This window comes from Bufo gargarizans, chromosome 3, assembly GCF_014858855.1.
Source record: "Bufo gargarizans isolate SCDJY-AF-19 chromosome 3, ASM1485885v1, whole genome shotgun sequence".
In the NCBI taxonomy this organism is placed as follows: Eukaryota; Metazoa; Chordata; class Amphibia; order Anura; family Bufonidae; genus Bufo; species Bufo gargarizans.
In genome coordinates this window covers 122,235,695-122,257,950 of record NC_058082.1, presented here as the reverse complement: position 1 = coordinate 122,257,950, position 22,256 = coordinate 122,235,695, and the positions used below count along the sequence as shown (strand labels likewise).

The following is a 22,256-nucleotide window of genomic DNA, read 5'->3' as shown; positions in this document are numbered from 1 at the left end:
ATTTGCATCAGCCGTTGTCACCTAATGCATGCATGTATTGCTGCTTTTCAGCGGTCCAGGCCATATCTTTCTATGCAGGTCATGTGTAATGCACAGATGCAGCGCCATCCAGCTCCTTTTTTGGGGGTCATGAAAAGAGAACTGCCCCCGTTACTTTCATATGAACTAATACAGAATGGGGTTGTCTAATGAGGCCGTAACAAAATGGAAGAGCTGTGGGCTGGAAGAAAATTAGATAAGACATTTTTAAAGGGAATCTGGCACCAGTGACGTCAAACTGTTTGTAGTTCCCCTAAGGCTACGGTCCTCAAATTGCGGATTTGAAAAACACGGATACAGGCCAGATATAGAGCCAGCCGTATATTGAAAGGCTCATTATATTTCTTGTGCTGTCCACATCTTTTGCGTCCCCATTGAAATGAATGGGTCCGCACCCGTTCTGCGGACCCAGAAATACGGTCGTCTGAATGCACCCTAAAACCCTGTTTGTTTGTTTGTTTTTATTGATCTGAGGCTCCATTCCCGAGTTATGATACTTTTTTAAAATATGCAAATTAGGCCTTTTGTGCAATGAGATCGTCGCCCTTGCGCCACTCATTTCTGTGGCTTGCCCCTCCCTCTTTGCCTTGATTGACATGGCCAGGCAGAAAAGGGCGGCACTTGGGAGCAACAAGAGCAACAGTGACACCCTCATTGCACTACAGGCGTAATTTGCATATTAAGAAAAAGCATCATAATAAAACAGAGCCTCAGATCAACAAAAGAAAGACAGCATTGTAATCAGATCAACCACAGCTATGTGTCTGTGCAAAGAGGTTGAGAGGGAGCTCGCTGGTGGCAGATTCCCTTTAAGGGTTTAATTTTCCCAGAACTTTTATATTGATGATAAGATAAGTCACAAATGTCTAATCAGCTGTTTAGTAGCTCCAGCGATTGAAATAGGCACCAGAACTACATAGCTCCATCCATGGTGTAGGCAATGTGAATGGGGGGAGCGCTGCAGTAACCAGCAATGTCTACTACACAGTGGATGATGCAATGCATTTCCGGTGCTACTGAAAAACAGTGGATCCATTGGGGTGCCAGGAGTCAGCCCTTCCCCACCGATCACATATTGAGAGCCTATCCTGAGAATAGGCCATCAATATTAAAGTCCTGGAAACCCCCTTTAAGGGATTTTTTTCAAGTTTGTAGTTCCCTAGAATACAACTGCATTTCCTTGTTATTGTATTCTAAGTCAAGCCATTCATTAGTAAAGCTATATACAAAGGAGCTCATTACCACCTTGTGTACGTGCTGTACTGTACTATTACTACAAAGCACTGACCCGGAGCACAGCTTTACTATAAGTACCTAGAAAACAGGAAAGTATCTGACATTAAAGGCCCCGGACGGTGACAGGTATCAGCAGTGTGACTATTGTCATTACTGTAACACCGTCATTTACTTCTTCCTCAAAGGCAGTATGATGGATGGCTCCTGTCCTGCCATCCCGTAACGTGCTGCAGCGGAAGCATTCACTTTCACTGCTGATACATGTAAGTGGCAGTCTGAGACCCATTCACTATTGGGCTGAAGCTACGTAATTCATTTTGAGTATTAAAAAGGATTGCCACTTACATCTCACATAATTGGTTCATTAGACTGAAGGTTTCTTTCTTTCTTTTTAAACCAAAACGAGGATTATACAAAAAGAAAGAGAAGTAAAAAGCTGTCCATACACTTTTAGATAGCTGTTGATAGTCCACGACATACATGTGTAGAGCATGCTTGTCTTTTCAAAGGGGTAGGTGAATAAGCCTGAAACAGCTGGCAGTGGCTTACCACCTACGGGATTACAGGATCGAGCATGTTGACATTGAGCATGCCCAATATTCCTTTCCATCAAAGTAGAGTGTCCCCCTCTAGGAGACGGAATGAAGAGCTTCCCATGTACAGGCGATTCCTGTCCTGCAGACTCAAGCCACTCTTGTGTTATGCATTGCAATTGCTCAAGGCCTTAAAGTGACCGTCCAGTTCAAGGAAAAAGTTCACATTTACTGGGGAACAAACAGAACACTTGTAGGGTGCCTCCTTTTTTATTTTGTAGCTGCAGATCCAGCAATTCCCAGGCTCCTCTTCTATCTTCCAAGATGGCCGCAGCACCTCGCAGACCACCTGATGAACTCTGTGCCTTGGTAGCCCAAGACACTTCCTGTTGTCCAGCCCTGCTCTTGGATTGGCCAGCATCGTTCACATGAGCTGCACTGGCCAATCCTAAGGGAAGTGTCTTGGACTACAAAATGCACAGGATGCATCAGGTAGTCTGAGAAGCAGTGCGGCCATCTTCGATGACAGAAGAGGAGCCCGGGATTTGACTGCTCTGCAGACGAAACGTTTGTTCCCTGGTAAATGTAACATTTTTTTTTCTTAAAGGGTCACATTAAGATGCTTGTACATGTCTACTCCTTCTGACAACCTACTTTGTTTCTTTCCCTTCCTTTTGGAAATATCGTACACGGCTTTTTGGCCTTTGTATGTCGTCTTGCTATCTATTGTGAAAATGTAAGAATTTGCCTTTCAGTTTCCAGTGCAGTGACCACCTTTCCTGCGATACTCCAAAAAAGGTTTCACAATCCTAAGTGTTTGCGGTGGATTATCACATTGTTAGCTATAAAGCCGACATAAGCATGTAATGCTATATGCTGAAACCAGTGTATGCCGCCTATTCTGCAGTTAACCCCATCCCACCTCTTCTTATTCGGTGGCATCTTTATTTTTAGCAGATGTCACAGATGTCACTGATGTACCTTACGTGTACCTCTCCATGTACTGTATGTCTGTGGTGACAATCACAAGTTCGTTCCAGGTGCCATAGAGTTCAGCTCTACAAACCCTTTTAACAAATATTAGCTCATGCCACACGGTTGCCAAGATAAACCCTGCTTTGGCAAAACTTCTGCTATCCCTATCCTGTTTTTAGAGGCTGGCCATATTTCGGATTTAATGTAAACACTTGACAAGGTGCATACGAGTCTTTTTACGTTATTAAAAGACATTAATAACCCTGAAGGTAATGTCACTGACGCCAGCGGGTTACTGAGGTAACGCTATGTGACATCTTATTTGTACAGCTCCGTGAGGTTTGTCCCTAAACTATCAGGAAGTTTAAGGACATCCTAAAATAAGTTATATCTGGTGCCGCACATCACCCCAGGCCAGTAGATCAGATCTTGTTCCTCGCAGCAGATATCAAAGAATAAATACATTAAGTTCCTTGACAGGCGTGGGCGACTGCCTGTCCTGTAGGTATTTGGGCTGACAGCTGAGACATACAGTAAGTTGAAAATACTGTAAAGGTGATCATACGTGTTAGAAATCTGCCGATTTCAGCAAGACCAGCCAATGATCTAAGGCTAGTTTCACACTAGCGCTAAACCGTTCCGGCAGACCGTCGCAGGAGAGGAACAGGCTGCCAGAGTTCATCGCATCCAGTATAGCCAGAAACTGCCGGAGCACCGCCAGGCCCCATTGAGATTCGACAGGAGAAACACCGCTGCAAGCAACTGTTTTTGTCTGACCTAATGCTGGAAACAGGCCGGATTCCTGCCGGGTCCCATTGTAGTAAATGGGCTCTGTAGAGAAAGAGACCTTCCAGCTATGAATCCCCCAGTGTCATATGGCAGGAGAAAGATCAGACATGTTGGATGACAGAGGTGTCTGTTAGCGATATATTCCTTTTTCCGTATTGAGAACACATGCACTTTTGGGCGAGCTAAGCATGCATGTGAATGGGTGCCCAGAAGGAATAGCTGTCAGTTCACAAGCACCAGTTAGCTAGGCTCTATAGCCACACAGGACGGTAGGTTGCAGAATGAATGTTGCAGATTTTCAGCATGGATGTCATCCTTTTGTGCAGCAAATCCACAGAAATTCTGCATGTAACTCGTGTGCATTTTGACGCAGATCCATGGCTAAATCTGTGGTGGATATTTTAGGTACAAGTTAGGTCTCCTGTAGATGTATCGGAAGAAAAGTCATTAGTGTATGCACTGACCTTTGCATAAGCAACATAGACATCTAGTATTGCTAACTTGTATCCTACACATTGGACTTTGAAACATAGGTAGTATTTTCAGGAATACTCACACACCCAGTGCTTTGCAACCTGTTATCTCATTACCCAGAAGCCCTTTTTACCCAATGTCAGCAAACACCACCAGCACAGCAAACATATGGCAAATGAAGGCAGATCAGTAAAAAATAGGAAGCAAACAGTATGTTTTATATAATAAAATTTAACCACTAAGTGATCTTCGTGTTATTTCAACTAATTACAGATCTTGTCTTCACTGGAACACTTTGGAAGATTTTCAAATATATTTTACTACTTGCAGCACTCTCTTAAGTCAATTTAAAGGGAACCTGCAGGCAGCCTGTACAGTGCAAGAGAAGCTGAGCAGGTTGATACAGTAAGGTCCATAAATATTGGGACATCGATACAATTCTAACATTTTTGGCTCTATACACCACCACAATGGATTTGAAATGAAACGAACAAGATGTGCTTTAACTGCAGACTGTTAGCTTTAATTTGAGGGTATTTACATCCAAATCAGGTGAACGGTGTAGGAATTACAACAGTTTGCATATGTGCCTCCCACTTGTTAAGGGACCAAAAGTAATGGGACAGAATAATAATCATAAATCAAACTTTCACTTTTTAATACTTTGTTGCAAATCCTTTGCAGTCAATTACAGCCTGAAGTCTGGAACATATAGACATAACCAGACGTTGGGTTTCATCCCTGATCATGCTCTGCCAGGCCTTTACTGCAACTGTCTTCAGTTCTGGCTTATTCTTGGGGCATTTTCCCTTCAGTTTTGTCTTCAGCAAGTGAAATGCACGCTCAATCGCATTCAGGTCAGGTGATTGACTTGGCTATTGCATTGCATTTCACTTCTTTCCCTTAAAAAAGTCTTTGGTTGCTTTTGCAGTATGCTTTGGGTCATTGTCCATCTGCACTGTGAAGCGGTGTCCAATGAGTTCTGAAGCATTTGGCTGAATATCAGCAGATAATATTGCCCGAGACAATTCAGAATTCATCCTGCTGCTTTTGTCAGCAGTCACATCATCAATAAATGCAAGAGAACCAGTTCCATTGACAGCCATACATGCCCACGCCATGACAGTACCACCACCATGCTTCACTGATGAGTTGGTATGCTTAGGATCATGAGCAGTTCCTTTCCTTCTCCATACTCTTCTCTTCCCATCACTCTGGTACAAGTTGATCTTGGTCTCATCTGTAAATAGGATGTTGTTCCAGAACTGTGAAGTCTTTTTTAGATGTCGCTTGGCAAACTCTAATCTGGCCTTCCTGTTTTTGAGGCTCACCAATGGTTTACATCTTGTGGTGAACCCTCTGTATTCACTCTGGTGAAGTCTTCTCTTGATTGTTCACTTTGACACACATACACCTACCTCCTGGAGAGTGTTCTTGATCTGGCCAACTGTTGTGAAGGGTGTTTCCGTCACCAAGGAAATAATTATTCGGTCATCCACCACAGTTGTTTTCTGTGGTTTTCCGGGTCTTTTGGTGTTGCTGAGCTCACCGGTGCATTCCTTCTTTTTAAGAATGTTCCAAACAGTTGTTTTGGCCATGCCTAATGTTCTTCCTATATCTCTGATGGGTTTGTTTTGTTTTTTCAGCTTTTATCTGCTCATTGTAATTGGGATAATGAGGGAATAACACACACCTGGCCATGGAACAGCTGAGGAGCCAATTGTCCCATTACTTTTGGTCCATTAACAAGTGGGAGGCACATATGCAAACTGTTGTAATTCCTACACCGTTCACCTGATTTGGATGTAAATACCCTCAAATTAAAGCTGACAGTCTGCAGTTAAAGCACATCGTGTTAGTTTTATTTCAAATCCATTGTAGTGGTGTATAGAGCCAAAAATGTTACAATTGTGTTGATGTCCCAATATTTATGGACCTGGCTGTATATGCAGCAGGTTTATGGGGAACGATTCAGAAAACCTTTAATTTATACATTTTTATTTGTTTTACATTTTTTCTCTTTCTGCTTTCAGCTCAGTTGTACATGAGGTCTTCTTATGACTTCTCCTGCTCTATAACATGCTGCCTGCAGATTGCACTGCATTTTGCGGTGTCAGGTCCTCTGTAATGTAACTGTTCGAATTGGATAATAAAGGTTTAACGCATCGTTAGCCAAAGGAAAAAACAACAACTTTTTAACAAATTTTGCATAATTTGCCCAGGTTTGGAAAGCGCTGCATGCTTCTGTAGAATGGCTATTTCTATTTTGTCTCGGGGAAAGCTGTATTTCAAATATTTTTAAACCTTTTTGGGGAAGTTTAGTATTTTATATAGAGGAAATCATGGTAGGGTTTCATACCTTGAGACCCTTGTGCTACATGGGATCCTAAACACAGATCAATGGTTATGAACTGAAACATTCTTCCAACCATCCATGTATGTTGTGTGTTCAGATACTAATGTATCCCTTTTCTCAACCTGTGTTGTGTGCTGCAGGTGAACCTTGTCATCCATCTTGTAATGGGAAATGTTGGGGACCAGGAGAAGAAGACTGTCAGAAATGTGAGTTTTTCCATTTTGTCATCAGATGGTGTCAGTAATATTCGATAATTCACCCAAAAATGAGAGTAGATTTAGTACAATGCATCCATCACCATGACATCCTTATATCTAAACAACAGTCATATGTGACATTATTCTACACTTGTAGGTTGGCGTCATTGAGGAACTTAGCTGTCAGATATTCAGGAAGCCTGACTTGTTCTTGATTTATCACTTTCTAGTGAATTAAAAGGCTATTTTCTCCCTAACACTAATCAGTCCCAAAAATTGCTGTGTTCAATATTCAAATGTTCATTTTAATATGGAGGCCAAACAAACAAAACATGACGGTAACAATAACCACAATGATGCCACTGTGGTGCCCACACAGTAGACCTGCATGGTAAACTGCAGTAGTGCTCGACTGACGTGCACATAAAGTAGTGCCATGTAGTGCACATTGCCGCAGGTATTACTGTTCTTATGATACAGTGCTGGCAGCCTTGTATTAATGGGTACATTGGACTGCAAAAAATATTGTGGTACCCATACATTAATTCCAAACACAAATCAGTACCCATACAGTAGGTCCATGTGCTCCAATAGTAACATCATATACCGGCAAATAGGAGAAATGTCCTGCTGCCATAATATATGGCCGATAAAGTAGTGGTAGCAGCACTATAATTCCTAAGCTATACTGCCATTCGCAGTGCTCAGATCACTGGGTCTTCCGTCTAGTAGTGCCCACATAATATTAAATGAATTCTCACATATAATTTTACCATCAACAGTTTTCCCATATAGTAGTACCAGCCACGTAGTTAACAAATTAGGCATTGCTGAAAGCATGGATAACATAGTATATGTATCTTTACCTGCAGTGACAAAGAACAACTGCGCACAGCAGTGCAATGGACGTTGTTATGGACAGGCGCCCAATGAATGCTGCCATGATGAGTGCGCTGGGGGCTGCACAGGTTCCCTAAACACTCAGTGCTTTGTGAGTGACGCTCAGTGAATTGTACTTTTCTCTCCCAAGTTCAGCATTTTCCCATATTCATAACCGTCTTTTCACGTACAGGCATGCCGAAACTTCGATGATAATGGAACCTGTGTCTCACGATGTTCTCAGCTGATTTACAACCCTCTGAGCGGTCAAATGGAACATGGTCCTGATTCCAAGTTCCAGTATGGAGGATCATGTGTGAAGAACTGCCCCCGTATGTATAGGCAGACACAAGTAATAATGTCTGACCCTTCCAATTAATTTTAGACAGTCGCAGGGAGGATAAAAAGAAAACGTTCTTCATCACAAAAAGTTCAATAGAAAGTCCTTTAGGCTCAGTTATTAATAATTAGTGCTAATTCAAGTGACTAGGGATGAGCTACAGTACCATCAGAGCTGCATGGCCATGTTGGTTCCCACAGAAAAATAAGGTAGTGGAGCTTCAGTCAGACAAAATCCACTTTTATACCAAAAAAGTGCAAAGGGTTTGCAGACTTTTATAGCAAAATTATTTTATTGTTACATCTCTATGCTGTACTAATGTTGTTTTTCAACCATTTTAGATAATTTTGTGATAGACCAGAACTCTTGTGTTCGTGCATGTCCGAGCAACAAGATGGAGGTGACAAAAAATGGAATCAAGATGTGTGAGCCATGTTCCGGCCTTTGTCCCAAAGGTAACTTTTACTTTCTGGGGGTTGTCACATTGGTGACATGATACTGATGGTGTTAAATGGTCTCTGCTCCTGTATCAAATGTTTTCAAGAATATTGTTATCAACAAACAATCTTTTAGATTCTTTTTCATTGATTGATTTCAAGTTTTTTTCCTGGAGGAAAATGTTGATGCCTCATCCTCAGGATAGTTCATCAATATCTGATCGGCGAGGTTCCAATTCACCGGCTCCAGTGCTTATCACAGCATACCAAACACAGCACCGTTCACTGTGTAGTGGCTGAACTTGGTATAATAGTCAAGGCCCATTCACTTGAATGGGACTGAGCTGAGCCTAGGCCATGTGACGTCACTAGTCTGGGAAGAAGCAGTGACACAGACTGGAGCACCGTGGACTCTTTAAACAGCTGATCGGTCAGGGACCCGGGAGCCAGAACCCCATTAATCTGATATTGATCACCTATTCTGAGGACAGACCTATCTTCCAGATAACCTCTTTAGTGCAGATAATATGCAAATATTTCTCCATTACGAGAAATAAATCTCTTCTGTTATACTGGACTAAAATATTGCAAAATAAATAATAAAATAAATAATAAAAGTATGATTGCTATTTGCTAGAGAATGTATTAAGTTCGCTTTTGTCTTCTATTTCTCTCCAGCCTGTGAGGGAACCGGTGGTAGATACCAGACTGTGGATTCTAGTAACATTGATAGATTCATTAACTGCACCAAGATCTTGGGCAATCTAGACTTCCTTACCATTGGTCTAGACGGGTAAGAAAACGTATTTAGTATTTTTCCTGTTTGCACTATAGGAAATGCACGGTGATATTGTATGCTGCACTTCAGGATCCCCGGTCATTTGGATATAGTACTTTATGTTAGTACTACAATTTGTCTTTCTTTGCAGATTATTACTTTACTCTTATATTTGTTCCAAATGGTATAAATTTGATAATTATATCCACATTTTTGGTCTAATTTTGCAAAAGATGAAGCAAAATTTGACTGGGTAGACTGGACAATATGAGCAGATAATTGTCCCATATCAAGTGCCAAGTCGACTGGCACTTTTTTTTATTTCATTTTCATGTTACAATTACAGGTGAAACGTGAAAAATTTGAATATTGTGCAGAAGTTCATTTATTTTAGTAATGCAACCTCAAAGGTGAAACTAATATATGAGAGAGACTCATTACATGCAAAGCGAGATATTTCAAGCCTTTATTTGTTATAATTTGGATAATTATGGCTTACAGCTTATGAAAACCTCAAAGTCACAATCTCAGAATGAGGAGTTTGAATGAACAATCGATTGTCCAATCATCCGTTCTCCTCTACATTAGTGTCAGCAGCACATCTCATTTACATGAGGATATTTGCTACTATCAAATGATAATTTTATACCATTATAAAGATGTAGTGATCAACAAATGATTGCTTGTCGCTCGATTGCTGGGAACCTTTAGGCTGCCCGTACTAGATGCGGTCCAGCAGTGGGATCCTTATGAGGATCACCGCTAATTACCAGGCCACACCTTTACTTGCCACCCTACGCCAGTGCATGCTATTTGAAACAAATAGCATGTACAGATGCGGCCTGGAAAGTACAGATGTGTCCTCACATGCAGACCCACAGCTCGGCCACATCACTGGGCAATCATCAGGAATGAACATTTGTTCAATCATCAAGGCCCATAACTCTGGTCTGAACAATATTTTTAAGGTTACTAAGGAATCATACCCAGTTGACTTATAGCCCACCCATAGGTGTGTGCCCATATTTGACACAGTTTTTTTTTTTTGAGTTGAACTTGCTAGAACTGGCAATCAACAGTAAGTTTATAGCATCAAGACAGTTGTAAACCTTGAAACATGCAAAAAAATAGTTTTTCTTCCTAGCCTAAAATGTTTAGAGAACCATCAATGTTTAGAGAATATTCTTCCATTTTTCTGACTGACCACATGTATAATCCTAGGGATGAGTTTATGAATATCACCGCTCTGGACCCTAGCAAACTGAATGTCTTCAAAACAGTGCAAGAAATAACAGGTAGGAGGAAAGCCGCTGACATTTTGGATCAGTAAATAATAACTTGTCCATAAACTGACCAAACTTCTCACCGCAGGATATCTGAACATCCAGTCTTGGCCGAAACATATGAATGACTTCAGCGTCTTCTCCAGTCTCACTACCATTGGTGGTCGGACTCTCATGTGAGTATCTTATATCTGGAGGATATAAGGGCGCATCAGACTTTCTAGAACCTAACTGACAAACCACTTAGTTTTGGAGGAATTTTATCAGTTCAGTGCGTTCCTAAACTTCAGGTTGACTTTTTGATATCATTCCTTATGCCCCTTACCCAGTGTCATATACTATTTATTTGAAAAGGACCATTCAAGATGCAATCATATTTTATGATGAAATTCAGTAAACAGTTCTTGATGTGGTCTCTACAATAGTAGTGTATATAGTAGGCTTGCATAAGGCAGCAAAATGTACCTGGAAAAAATCTTAACAAAGCTCCCTAGCTATATATAATACGTCAAAGATGTCACATTTTTCATATTCAGTTGAGATGTTTGAGAGGAATGCGTCATCAGAAAAATCACATATTGTTTGCGCGCACCTTCCCTTCATACAGCTGATTGGCAGGATGCCGAGTGAGGGATCACTGCCGATCTGATATTGATGACCTATAGGATAGGTCATTAATATTAAAAGCCCGGAGAACCCCTTTAAGCTTAGTGGCCAGTGTCAGGAATTGACAGATTATTTTAAGAACACATAGTGACGTGAACATTTAAAAAAAAATCACAAGAATTTCTATAATACATCACTTTCTGATAGCATATTCCCTTTAAGTATCCATTGAGAAATCAGACATTTCAACAACTCCAGATGTTTTTTTCAAGCATAGTGTATAGCGTTGTACACCACCAGTGGCTTGTCGGTTAGGCGTTGGTACTGATTTACGGTATAGATAAGGTGTTTTATGTGCGTATTGCAGTCATAATGTTGGCACTCTCCTTCTATATTACTTCACCTTTGTCCTCTATTATGTTTTTCTTGTCTTGCATTTTTGACAAGAGACACGATCTCTCTATGATCTATTACAGACGTGGGGTGTCACTTCTAGTGATGAAGAACAGCAATGTGACGTCTCTGGGATTTCGTTCACTGCGTGATATCAGTGCCGGGAAGGTTTATATTGCAGAAAATGAGAACCTTTGCTATTACAACACTATCAACTGGAAATACTTATTCCCAACTAAACGGCAGAACTTTGATATAAAGAATAACAAGTCTCCAGACGATTGTGGTAAATCTCTGACCTTTGATTCTCTTCTGGGCATATAATACAGATATTTTTATTCTGGGTGGTATTAATGGTATCCTTTCCAAAAATGTTGCTTACAAAAGGCTCAGAATGGAGCGGAGACATCTCATAACAGTTGTGTAAAATAAACCAGCTTCTTCTCTTTCTATTGAAGATTGTGCTGTTGTATTATGTACTGATTTGAACTGGTTGCAGTGACTGGATCTATCCTTGATAGTAATGTGCATACAGTCTCTTAATTGAGTAAAGGGTGCTGCCCAATTCTATGCGTTTTGTTTGTCTAGCAAGGGATCAAAGCAGAAATGACTGGGATCCAAGTTCCCATTATCCTGCCTGGTACTTGTATTTTCCAGTGTTCATAAAAATGAATGAAAATCCATTGATTCCAAAAAGAAAATGGTTCTCAGACTAGGCTATAGCATCATAGCCATAGTATAGTCCATTATAGCTGTAGTTACTTAGGGTCATAGGGTCTACATAGGGTCTATGTTCCTGTTCTATAATTATAGCAATTTTTTTGGTTGTATTTGGAAAGCTTCCGTGATTAACATACAGACTATTACTACAGTATTTTAGGCGGCCTCTGAGGGCAGCATAGTGTAGTGACGGACATGCTGATTTCAGTGTTCTGTCACCTATTTTCAGTGCCTTCATGCCAAACAGTCAATTGCAAGGCCAGCAAGGAGTCCAGTGGTATGCAGGTTCCCGCTCCCGCTCTCGTGATGCTGATTGACAGGTTTTCCCTATTAATGTGCACAGGGAGAAGCTTGTCAATCAGAGTCTGGAGGGTGGGGGAGTCCGCATGTCAGTGCACTGGACAGTTACTGTACATGTAAGTATTCAAAAGGCTTAAATCAGCATGTCTGTCACTATACAATGCTGCGTTCGGAGGCTCCTTTAGGCCTCATGCACACAACTGTATGTATTTTGTGGTTTGCAAACCCCAGATCCACAAAATATGGATACAGGCAGTGTTGATGATGCATTTTTTGCGGTCCCAATAGTAGAAAGGCCTATTCTTGTCTGCAAAATGGACGAAAATAGGATATGTTTTATAATTTACGGGAGGGACACACGGATGTCATCCATGTGCTGTCTGCATGTTTTTTGCAGTCCCATAGAAATGAATGGTGAAGTCTTGTGGAAAAGGCCTTAAACTGTGAAGTAGTTTTATTTTACCACATGTATAATTATTCATGTCTTCATAACCAATTATCTCATTTGCAAATAAAAGGGAGCATACCAACTGCATATCTTGCAAGTGGAAGACATACACCATTAAAGTGACTGATGGGCAGTTTTAGAACAATTCCAGTTGAACATATAGTACAAATGGAAGGACAGCGCATATATTCCAATGATAGCTTATACAGATATTGGCCCTGATTTATCATGCCTTCACCCCTGAATTCTGGCATAAAAAAGTCGCAAAATAGGGCTTTTGTGACTTTTTGGATTTTATAACACTCACTCCAGTTAGGAAATGTCGGCTTGGTTAGCTATGTTAAAGGGGTCCTGCAGTTTTTTAAACTGATCTATCCTCTGGATAGATCATCAGCATCTGATCGGCGGGGGTCCGACACCCGGGACCCCTGCCGATCAGCTGTTTGAGAAGGCAGCGATGCTGGCAGTACTGCCGCGGCCTTCTCGCTGTTTACCGCGGGCCCAGTGACGTCACGACTAGTATCACTGGCCTGGGCGGGGCTAAGCTCCATTCAAGTGAACAGATCTTAGCCCCGCCTAGGCCAGTGATACTAGTCGTGACGTCACTGGGCCTGCGGTAAACAGTGAGGAGGATGCTGCGCTGCTGGAGCACCGCTGCCTTCTCAAACAGCTGATTGGCAGGGGTCCCTGGTGTTAGACCCCCGCCGATCAGATGCTGATGATCTATCCAGAGGATAGATCATCAGTTTAAAAAAACTGCAGAACCCCTTTAATAAGTTTCACTCCAGATTTATCAATGACTTTTTAGAAATTCGCTAAAAAAGTCACACTCTCACTCCAGTAGGAAGGTGGAGTAGGAAAACTGGAGGAGCTTTTCTAGACAAAAGTGTTAGATTTAAGGATAAGACAAATTTATCAAACAACATGAGACATTTGATAAATGTCACATAAAGTACGCCAACACAGACTCGAGCAAAACTGCCCTCAGATATTCCCCTCATGATAAATCGTCTCCATTGTCTTTTCTTTGCAGTCAAAGAAAGAAAGGTTTGTGACCCACTTTGTTCTGATAAGGGCTGCTGGGGACCAGGACCTGGACAGTGTCTGTCTTGCAGGAACTTTAGTCGAGATGGGATCTGTGTACCATACTGTAACCTATATCAAGGGTAATTTCAGAGTCCATAATTACATTTGTATTTCTTTTGCATGTAAGTATATTAATGGATGGCATTGTATGGTTCTGTATACTAATAGCTTTTAATTGCTTTTCTGTGTAGAGATAGCAGGGAGTTTGCGAAGGATGGTGCTTGCTTGCTGTGCCACCCAGAATGTCAGAAGATGGAAGGCGCACTAACCTGCAATGGAACAGTAAGTCCTCACTGCTGTTGCTAATCCCACAACGTAAATGGGTTTTCCAAGATTTTTTTAAAACTATTGCTTGCACTTCTTCTTTATGCCGTCAGGGTGCAGAATCTTGCTCACAGTGCGCTAACTACCGAGATGGGCTACAATGTGTGGACAAATGTCCTCATGGAGCCATGAGGGAAAAAGGACCAGTCTACAAGTACCCCAGTGTGAACAAGATCTGTCTGCCCTGTCCTGAGAACTGTTCACACGGGTGAGTTCATCCTCTTTGTGATCATTTTATGTCTTGTCCATGAAATAGTAGTTCCAATTATTAGCACTATACCCAACATTATCCATATGATTATGTGGTGGGTACCTGGACTATGATCTGCTTATAGAACTATCTATAGAGTTGGACATACAGGGGGGGCATTTATCAAAACTGGTGCTAAGGTAAACTGACTTAGTTGTCCATAGCAACCATTTAGATTCCATGTTTTATTTTTTCAAAGTTCCTTTGGAAAAAGAAAGGATCAACAGATTGGTTTCTATTGGCAACTAAACCCATTTTCCTTAGCAACAGTTTGGATAAATGTCCCCAATGGAGTTTATATGGGTCTTTTTTTCTAAAATACTGCTTACACTTTCCATTATAGATCCTATAATATTAACAATGACAAGGGTATTTTGTCCGGGACCCACATGTGGAAAACAGGGTATATTTTCACCTCCTTTGAATATAAAGGAGGTGTTAGCTCTCCTGATATGTATGCTCTAGTAAATGCTTATATTGTGTATGAAATCATGTTGGGGAATATTTTATTAGGAATCTATGTTGTGATGTTCCTGTTATTCCCCCTAGAAAAGTATGAATAAATCAATAAATTCACTTCTGGTAAAATAACATCTCCCTACACAGTCTTAGCAGAGATTGGATGGTATGTAGGGACAACAGGAAAGGCCCAGTTGTCAATTTATTAATATGTTTCCAGGGGGAATTCTTATTTTATGGGGGGCATATAGTATCTGGTAGTATTTGTTTTGTATTTGGTAGTATTTACCAAATGAAACATAGAAGGAGAGTTGACAGGTCCTCTTCAGGATCTTTATGACACTATTTGGATCTATCTGTAGAGCCTGTGTGAGGGCCGTATGCTAATTCACTATAGGGTACAGTAAATGTGTGCAGCGCTAACACAGACACGGGAACACCGGAGCAGCTCCAAACAGGTTTTGGGTATTTGGAGAGTGTTACTATCTGCTTCAGAGAGGTGCAGTATTAAAAATCCTCAGACCCCTACTAATCTCCATTGAGTTTTTGTCTAGTCTTTAAAGGGGTTTTCCGGGATGAAACTTTTATGTTTTATTAAACATGCCCTGGCCATACTAATATAGTTGTATTACCTATTATGCTCCCTTTGCTCACTTTACAAACTAGTCATGTAAAATAGATAAGATAAGATAACATGCCTTAAGATAAGATGCCTTTATTGTCACTGTACAATACAATGTAATACAATGTACAATACAATGAAATGTTTTTTGGAGCAATCCTAACGATGTCTTGCTGACATCAGGTCGACGAGGAACATTCAAGGACCACCCCCCAGCTGCACTGTGCGTCGACGTGATGTCAGCATTGAGGGGCAGAGTCAGGGAGGGGCTGCCTCTGTGTATGTGCATGCCCTTCTCCTGTGTCCACAGCCATGCACCGCCTTTCCTGGCTCCTCTGCTTCCCTCCTCATCCTTGTGTATTAGCGCTTTGTCGGATGCCACTCGGCTAAGCTATGTCCCACTCTCAGCTGTTTTCTGTGTCCATAGGACCTAGAGACAGCTGATTGTAATGGTAAAGCAGGGAGCTGGAGCCCCCCAGCAGCATGATGTACCGTCACACATCGCGCTGCTGCTGTGTAGGAAGGGGATTCCCACCCGGCACCTCTCGGGACAAGTCAAGGATGAGGAGGCAGTGGAGGTGGAGAAAGGCGGTGCATGGCTGTGGACACACGAGAAGGGCGTGCACATACACAGAGGCAGCCCCTCCCTGACTCTGCCCCTCAATTCTGACATCATGTAGATGTGCAGTGCAACTCAGGGAGTGGGGGGAAGCATGTGACCAAAAAGTGCAATTCCAATTAATCAAAAAGTCATACGCACCCCAAAGTAGTACCAATCAAACCATCATCTCTTCCCGCATAAAATGAGACCCTACCTAGGACAATCGCCCAAAAGATTAAAAATATGGCTTTCAGAAAATGAAGACACTAAAACATGATTTGTTTTTCTTCAACAAATGCTTTCATTTTAAAACTAAACCTAGACATATTAGGTATCACACCACATCCGTAATCATCTGCTCTATAAAAATATCAAATGATCTATCCCCTGAGGCGAAGGCCGTAAGAAAGAAACAAATAAAAACGGTGCCAACAATTCAATTTTTTGGGCACCTTTATCACAAAAAGTGCAATTCCAAGCGATCAAAAAGTCATACACACCCCAAAATGGTACCAATCAAATCGTCATCTTTTCCCACAAAAAATGAGATCCTACCTAAGACAATCATCCAAAAAATAAAAACAATATGGCTTTCAGAAAATGTTTTGATATAGTACCAATCAAACCATCATCTCTTCCAGCAAAAAATGAGCCCCTACATAGGACAATCGCCCAAAAAATAAATAAAAATATGGCTTTCAGAAAATGGAGACACTGAAACATGATTTTTTCATGCTTTTAAAGTGTAAAACTGAAATACATTTTAAAAAAAAGTAGACATATAAGTTATCTCCACGTCAGTAATGACTTGCTCTATAAAAAATATTATATGACTTACCCCTTAAGGTGAACACCATAAAAAATAAAATTTAAACTGCAAAAAATGCAATTTTTTTTGTCATCTTTCATCACAAAACGTGTACTACCAAGTGATCAAAAAGTCTTATGCAACCCAAAATAGTACCAATCAAACTGTCATCTCTTCCTGCAAAATATGAGCCGCTACATAAGACAATTGCCCAAAAAATAAAAAAAATATCGCTTTCAGAAAATGGAGATGCTAAGGGCTCTTTCAAGCCCCGTTCTGGACAGCAGAGACATGGTGCATTAACATAATTAATAATGCTCCATACCTCTCTGTAATCTTTTTACTACAAAATCACGGTGACAACTTTATCTCACTGTGATTTTGTAGTAAAAGATCACAGAGAGGCATGGAGCATTATCAATCATGTTAATGTTCCGTGTCTCTGCTGTCCGGAGCGGGGCTTGGCTTTCTTTCACGCAGTGGATTCCACACACGGGACCCGCTCGTGTGAAAGAGCCCTAAAACATGAGTTTGTTTTTTCAAAAATGCTTTTATTGCGTAAAACTGAAATACATAAAAAAATAGACATATTAGGTATCGCCGTGTCCATAAAAACCTGCTCTATAAAAATATCACATGATCTAACCCCTAAGGTGAATTCCATAAAAAAAAATTAATAGAAACTCTGCCAAAACAATTTTTTTGGGTCACTTTGCCACATAAAGTGTAATATTCAGTGATCAGAAAAATTATATGTACCCAAAAATGCTGCCTATAAAAACGTCAACTCTTTCCGCAAAAAATTAGCCCCTACACAAGACGATCAGCAGAAAAATAAAAAAATATAGCTTTCAGAAAATGGTGACAAATTCTAAAATATACATATTAGGTATTGCTACATCCGTAATGACCCGTTCTATAAAAATATCACATGATCTACCCCCTCAGTTGAATGCTGTTAAAACAAAAAAGAATATGCCCAAATAGCCATTTTTTGGTCACCTTGCTCCAAAAAAAGTGTCATTTTGAATGATCAAAATGTACCCCAAAATGGTACCAATAAAAATGTCAGCTCTTTCTGCAAAAAAAAAAGCCCCTGCACAAGAGGATCAGCAGAAAAATAAAATAAATGTAGCACAACAAAGACACAAAGCATTTTTGAAAACAAAAATAATGTTCTTATTATGTAAAACTGAAACAACAAAAAAAATACACATTTAGTATTGTCGCGTCTGTATCCACCTGCTCTATAAAAGCAACACATGATCTATCCTGTCAGGAGAATTCCATAAAAAACTAAAAGTAAAAACTGTACCACAACATCCATTTTTGGTTACCTTGTCTCACAAAAAGTATAATATCGAGCAATCAAAAATCATATGTACCCCAAAATAGTACCAATAAGGCTATATGCACACGACCGTATGTGTTTTGCGGTCCGCAAATTGCGGATCCACAAAAAAACGGATGACGTTCCGTGCAATAATGCCTATCCTTTTCCGCAAACTAGCAAAAAATAGGACATGCACCCATTAAAATGAATGGGTCTGCATCCTATCCGCAAAAAAAAAGGAATGGACACGGAAACAAACAACGTTCATGTGCATGTAGCCTAAAACTCTCACCTCATCCTGTAGTTTACAAAATGGGGTCACTTTTTGGGAGTTTCTACTCTAGGGGTGCATAAGGGAGTCTTGACATGGCAACTTAAAATTATCCCAGCGACATCTACTCTCCAAAATCCATATGTCGCTCCTTTCCTTCTGTGCCCTGCTGTGTGCCCTTGCATCAGTTTACCACCACATGTGCGGTGTTTCTGTAAACTGCAGAATCGGGGTAATAAATATTGAGTTTTCTTTGGCTGTTAAGCCTTGCTGTGTTATAGGAAAAAATAGATTAAAATGGAAAATCTGCTAAAAAAGTGAAATTCTGAAATGTAACCTTCATTTCCTTTCATTCTTGTGGAACACACACACAAAGGGTTAAAAAAGTTTGCAAAATAATTTTTGAATAACTTGGAGGGTGTAGTTTCCAAAATTGTGTCATTTATGAGTGGTTTCTACTATGTATGCCCCACATAACTGAACTGGTCCGGGTTTTGGAAATTTTCTTTAAAATTTAAAGAATTGCTTCAAAAATTCTAAGCCTTCTAACGTCCTAAAAAAATAAATTGACGTTTACAAAATGATGCCAACATGAAGTAGACATCTGTGAAATGTACAGTAACAACTATTTTATGAGGTATCACGATCTGCTTTAAAAGCAGAGACATTCAAATTTAAAAAATTTCTAATTTTTCAACATTTTCTGTAAATTTTTGATTTTTTTTTTATAAAGGTGAAACATATTGATTCAAATTTACCACTAACATGAAGTACAATATGTCCTGAGAAAACAATCTCGGAATCGCTTTACATAAGTTAAAGCGTTCCAGAGTTATTACCACATAAAGTTTGCAAAATATGGCTTGGTCCTTATGGTGAAAACGGGCTTGGTCTTGAAGGGGTTAATCCCAGAAAACCCTTTTAATAGTAGAGCCTGATATAATTAGTCTTTATGGCCGGCTGGTGGCCTGAATTCCTCTTTTTTCTAATTGTAACGCAGAAATCTTTTTTTTCTGATAGGTGTGACGTTCCAGAGCTACAAGGTTGCAAAAACATCGCTCCTGGAGAAAGGTAAACTTTCCAAATGGTGTTTATAACGAATTGATATTGTAATCAGCTTGGAAGATCCTGGAGGAGAAAGCCTCGGCCCATATGTGTGACTTAGTGCTATATTAAAACACAAATAGGGCAGATCGGCATGTTACATGAAAGGGGTTTTCTGATGATCATGTTTCATTGCTTATGAATTTTATAGTGCGCTGGTCATGTATGGATGTCTTTTCTCTAATTCCTGGGAACGGTTGGATTCTGATTATAGTTTTGGGCCTCTATAACCTTGTGTGATGACGTTTTTACTGCCTGTCCCTGTCAATCAAAGTGCAGAGGACTCAGCAGTTGCAGAGAGAGCTGAGCCTTTAGGAGTAACGGCAACACCCCTGTTGCTCCGAGAGGCTCATTTGCATATAGTAAAACTGCATTTTTCTCAGCAATGTGGACACATATGTACATGGGACCAACACAGATGTCTTCAGCTGCCAAGTGCACATGTAACAGGTCAGCCAGTGTCATAGGTACAAAACAGCTGACAGATGCCCTTTAAGTTACATTTAGCTGGTACAGAGATCCCCATATGTGACAGAATAAACATATCCAGCCAGTGCACACAATAGTTACTAATGGTGCTCTGAATATGAAGTACTTGCAGACATTGGACAGCTGTCACAGGACCTGACATTTTTGGCAAGTTTGGCATGGGTACCATCTGACATGACCAGTTAGCTGATCTAATAGGAAATAGGTAAATGAGAGGGATTTCTTTCTAGACAATCGCAATTATTATCCTAAGAATACGACGGTGCCATTATAGGCTTGGACTGGTAAATCCTGCATGTGTGAGCTATTCAACCAGGCTTTTGAAAAGATGAAATACATTTTGGCAGGTGGAGAGTCTATGTTCATAGGCCTAAGGGCTCATGCACAAGACCGTATTTTATTTCCATGTTTCGGCAGAATCTGCGACTTTTTCTCTGCTCACGCCAGGTCTAAAAAAGGGTGTGTGGTATGTGGGCCATTAATTATTTTCTATACCTAGTTTAGGCGTAGAAAATGGTCTTAGGCTGGGTTCACACCTGAGCGTTTTACAGCGCGTTCCTACACGCTGTAAAACGCTCAACAGGCAAGAACCAATGATTCCCTATGGGAATGGTTCTCACCTGAGCGTTTTACAGCGCGTACGATCGCGCTGTAAAACGCCCGACGCCCCAAGAAGTACATGAGCTTCTTTGGGGCGTCTTGTCGCGCGTTCCCGTACATAGACTTCAGCGGGAACGCGCGACAATGGGCGTTTGCTTGTCTCTGTATGCGCGATTGCAAACGCCCGTACAATCGCGCATACAGAGCGCTCCATCGCGAACGCTCAGGTGTGAACCCAGCCTAAATGTAAGACAGCAAGGATATATCCTTATAACTTCTGCAAGTGCTCTATAACTGGGAAGGCCACATGGACCGCTGGGTAGTGATGGACGAACATCTGCCGGGACTGTTCGCGAACGCGATCGCGCGGACACGATCAAATGTTCGTGAACCGCAAGTTTGCGGTGGGTCCCATTCATTTTAATGGCAGGTGAACCTGAAAAACCTTCAGCTCATATTTGCAACCACCAAATACTTACTAGAAGTGCACAAATAGTCCCACAACATGGACAGTGATATACCAGATGTATTATTCGAATTCGCGATCTCCATTCATTATTTTTTCAATGCGAAATATCGGCAATATAATTTTCGCGTACGTGCATGCGCACACCAGTTATAATTATTTTTTCCAGTACCGTTTGTCACTGTGTGTAGCAGAACCGCAAACAAATGCTGCTGTACCCAAATGCACTATATACCACAGTATATTATTGGTATAGAACACCCCGCTTCTATCAGTTTTTTGGGGGGGCAACTAGTATATCACACCAGTTATAATTATTTTTTCTAATTGCGCTTGTCCCTCTATATACATGCAGTATCGCTGCAGAACCATACAAAACTGCCGCACAATACAAATGCACTATAATATGCTTTCTATGTTAGAAAGTATAATATAAGTGTATTACACTCCTCTGTACTGCACACCTATCGATAGCACACCTATACCAGTCCTTAAAGGGAACCTGTCACCAGGATTTTGCGCATAGAGCTGGGGACATGGGCTAGCTAGATGGCCACTAGCACATCTGCAGTACCCAGGTCCTATAGCTCTGTGTGCTTTTGTTGTGTTAAAAAACAGTTTTGATTGATATGCAAATGACCTGATATGAGTCCTGTAGCCGGAGATGAGTCAAGCGGAAAGGAGCCCAGCACCGCCCCGCGTCCTCCGAATCTCCTCCTTGCTGGCTGACGTCACAGAGCTGGAGCGCTGAAAACTTGCAATGTGCGACATGTGTCGGCATCATGTTCATTCCCTGTACTGGCATCAGCACAGGGAACGAACTACGCATGTGCTAGCTCGCGCATCGCGAGATTTCGGCGCTCCAGCTCTGTGACGTCAGCCAGCAAGGAGGAGATTCGGAGGACGCGGGAGGTGCTGGGCTCCTTTCCGCTTGACTCATCTCCGGTCACAGGACTCGTATCAGGTCATTTGCATATAGATCAAAATAGTTTTTTAACACAATAAAAGCGCAGAGAGCTATGGGGACTGGGTATTGCAGATGTGCTAGCGGCCATCTAAC

At 41.0% G+C, this 22,256-nt stretch overlaps 1 protein-coding gene across 1 annotated transcript in view; it reads left to right on the top strand.

The window, feature by feature from the left end:
• Nucleotides 1-22,256, top strand: part of ERBB3 (erb-b2 receptor tyrosine kinase 3) — an 83,634-nt gene that overhangs the window by 44,894 nt on the left and 16,484 nt on the right. The window contains exons 5-16 of the mRNA XM_044284356.1: nucleotides 6,543-6,608; nucleotides 7,472-7,590; nucleotides 7,672-7,810; nucleotides 8,160-8,273; nucleotides 8,934-9,048; nucleotides 10,255-10,328; nucleotides 10,405-10,492; nucleotides 11,399-11,601; nucleotides 13,817-13,949; nucleotides 14,061-14,151; nucleotides 14,247-14,401; nucleotides 19,558-19,608. Of these exons, the coding sequence (XP_044140291.1) occupies nucleotides 6,543-6,608; nucleotides 7,472-7,590; nucleotides 7,672-7,810; nucleotides 8,160-8,273; nucleotides 8,934-9,048; nucleotides 10,255-10,328; nucleotides 10,405-10,492; nucleotides 11,399-11,601; nucleotides 13,817-13,949; nucleotides 14,061-14,151; nucleotides 14,247-14,401; nucleotides 19,558-19,608 (1,348 nt within the window). The remainder of the gene's footprint in view (nucleotides 1-6,542; nucleotides 6,609-7,471; nucleotides 7,591-7,671; nucleotides 7,811-8,159; nucleotides 8,274-8,933; nucleotides 9,049-10,254; nucleotides 10,329-10,404; nucleotides 10,493-11,398; nucleotides 11,602-13,816; nucleotides 13,950-14,060; nucleotides 14,152-14,246; nucleotides 14,402-19,557; nucleotides 19,609-22,256) is intronic.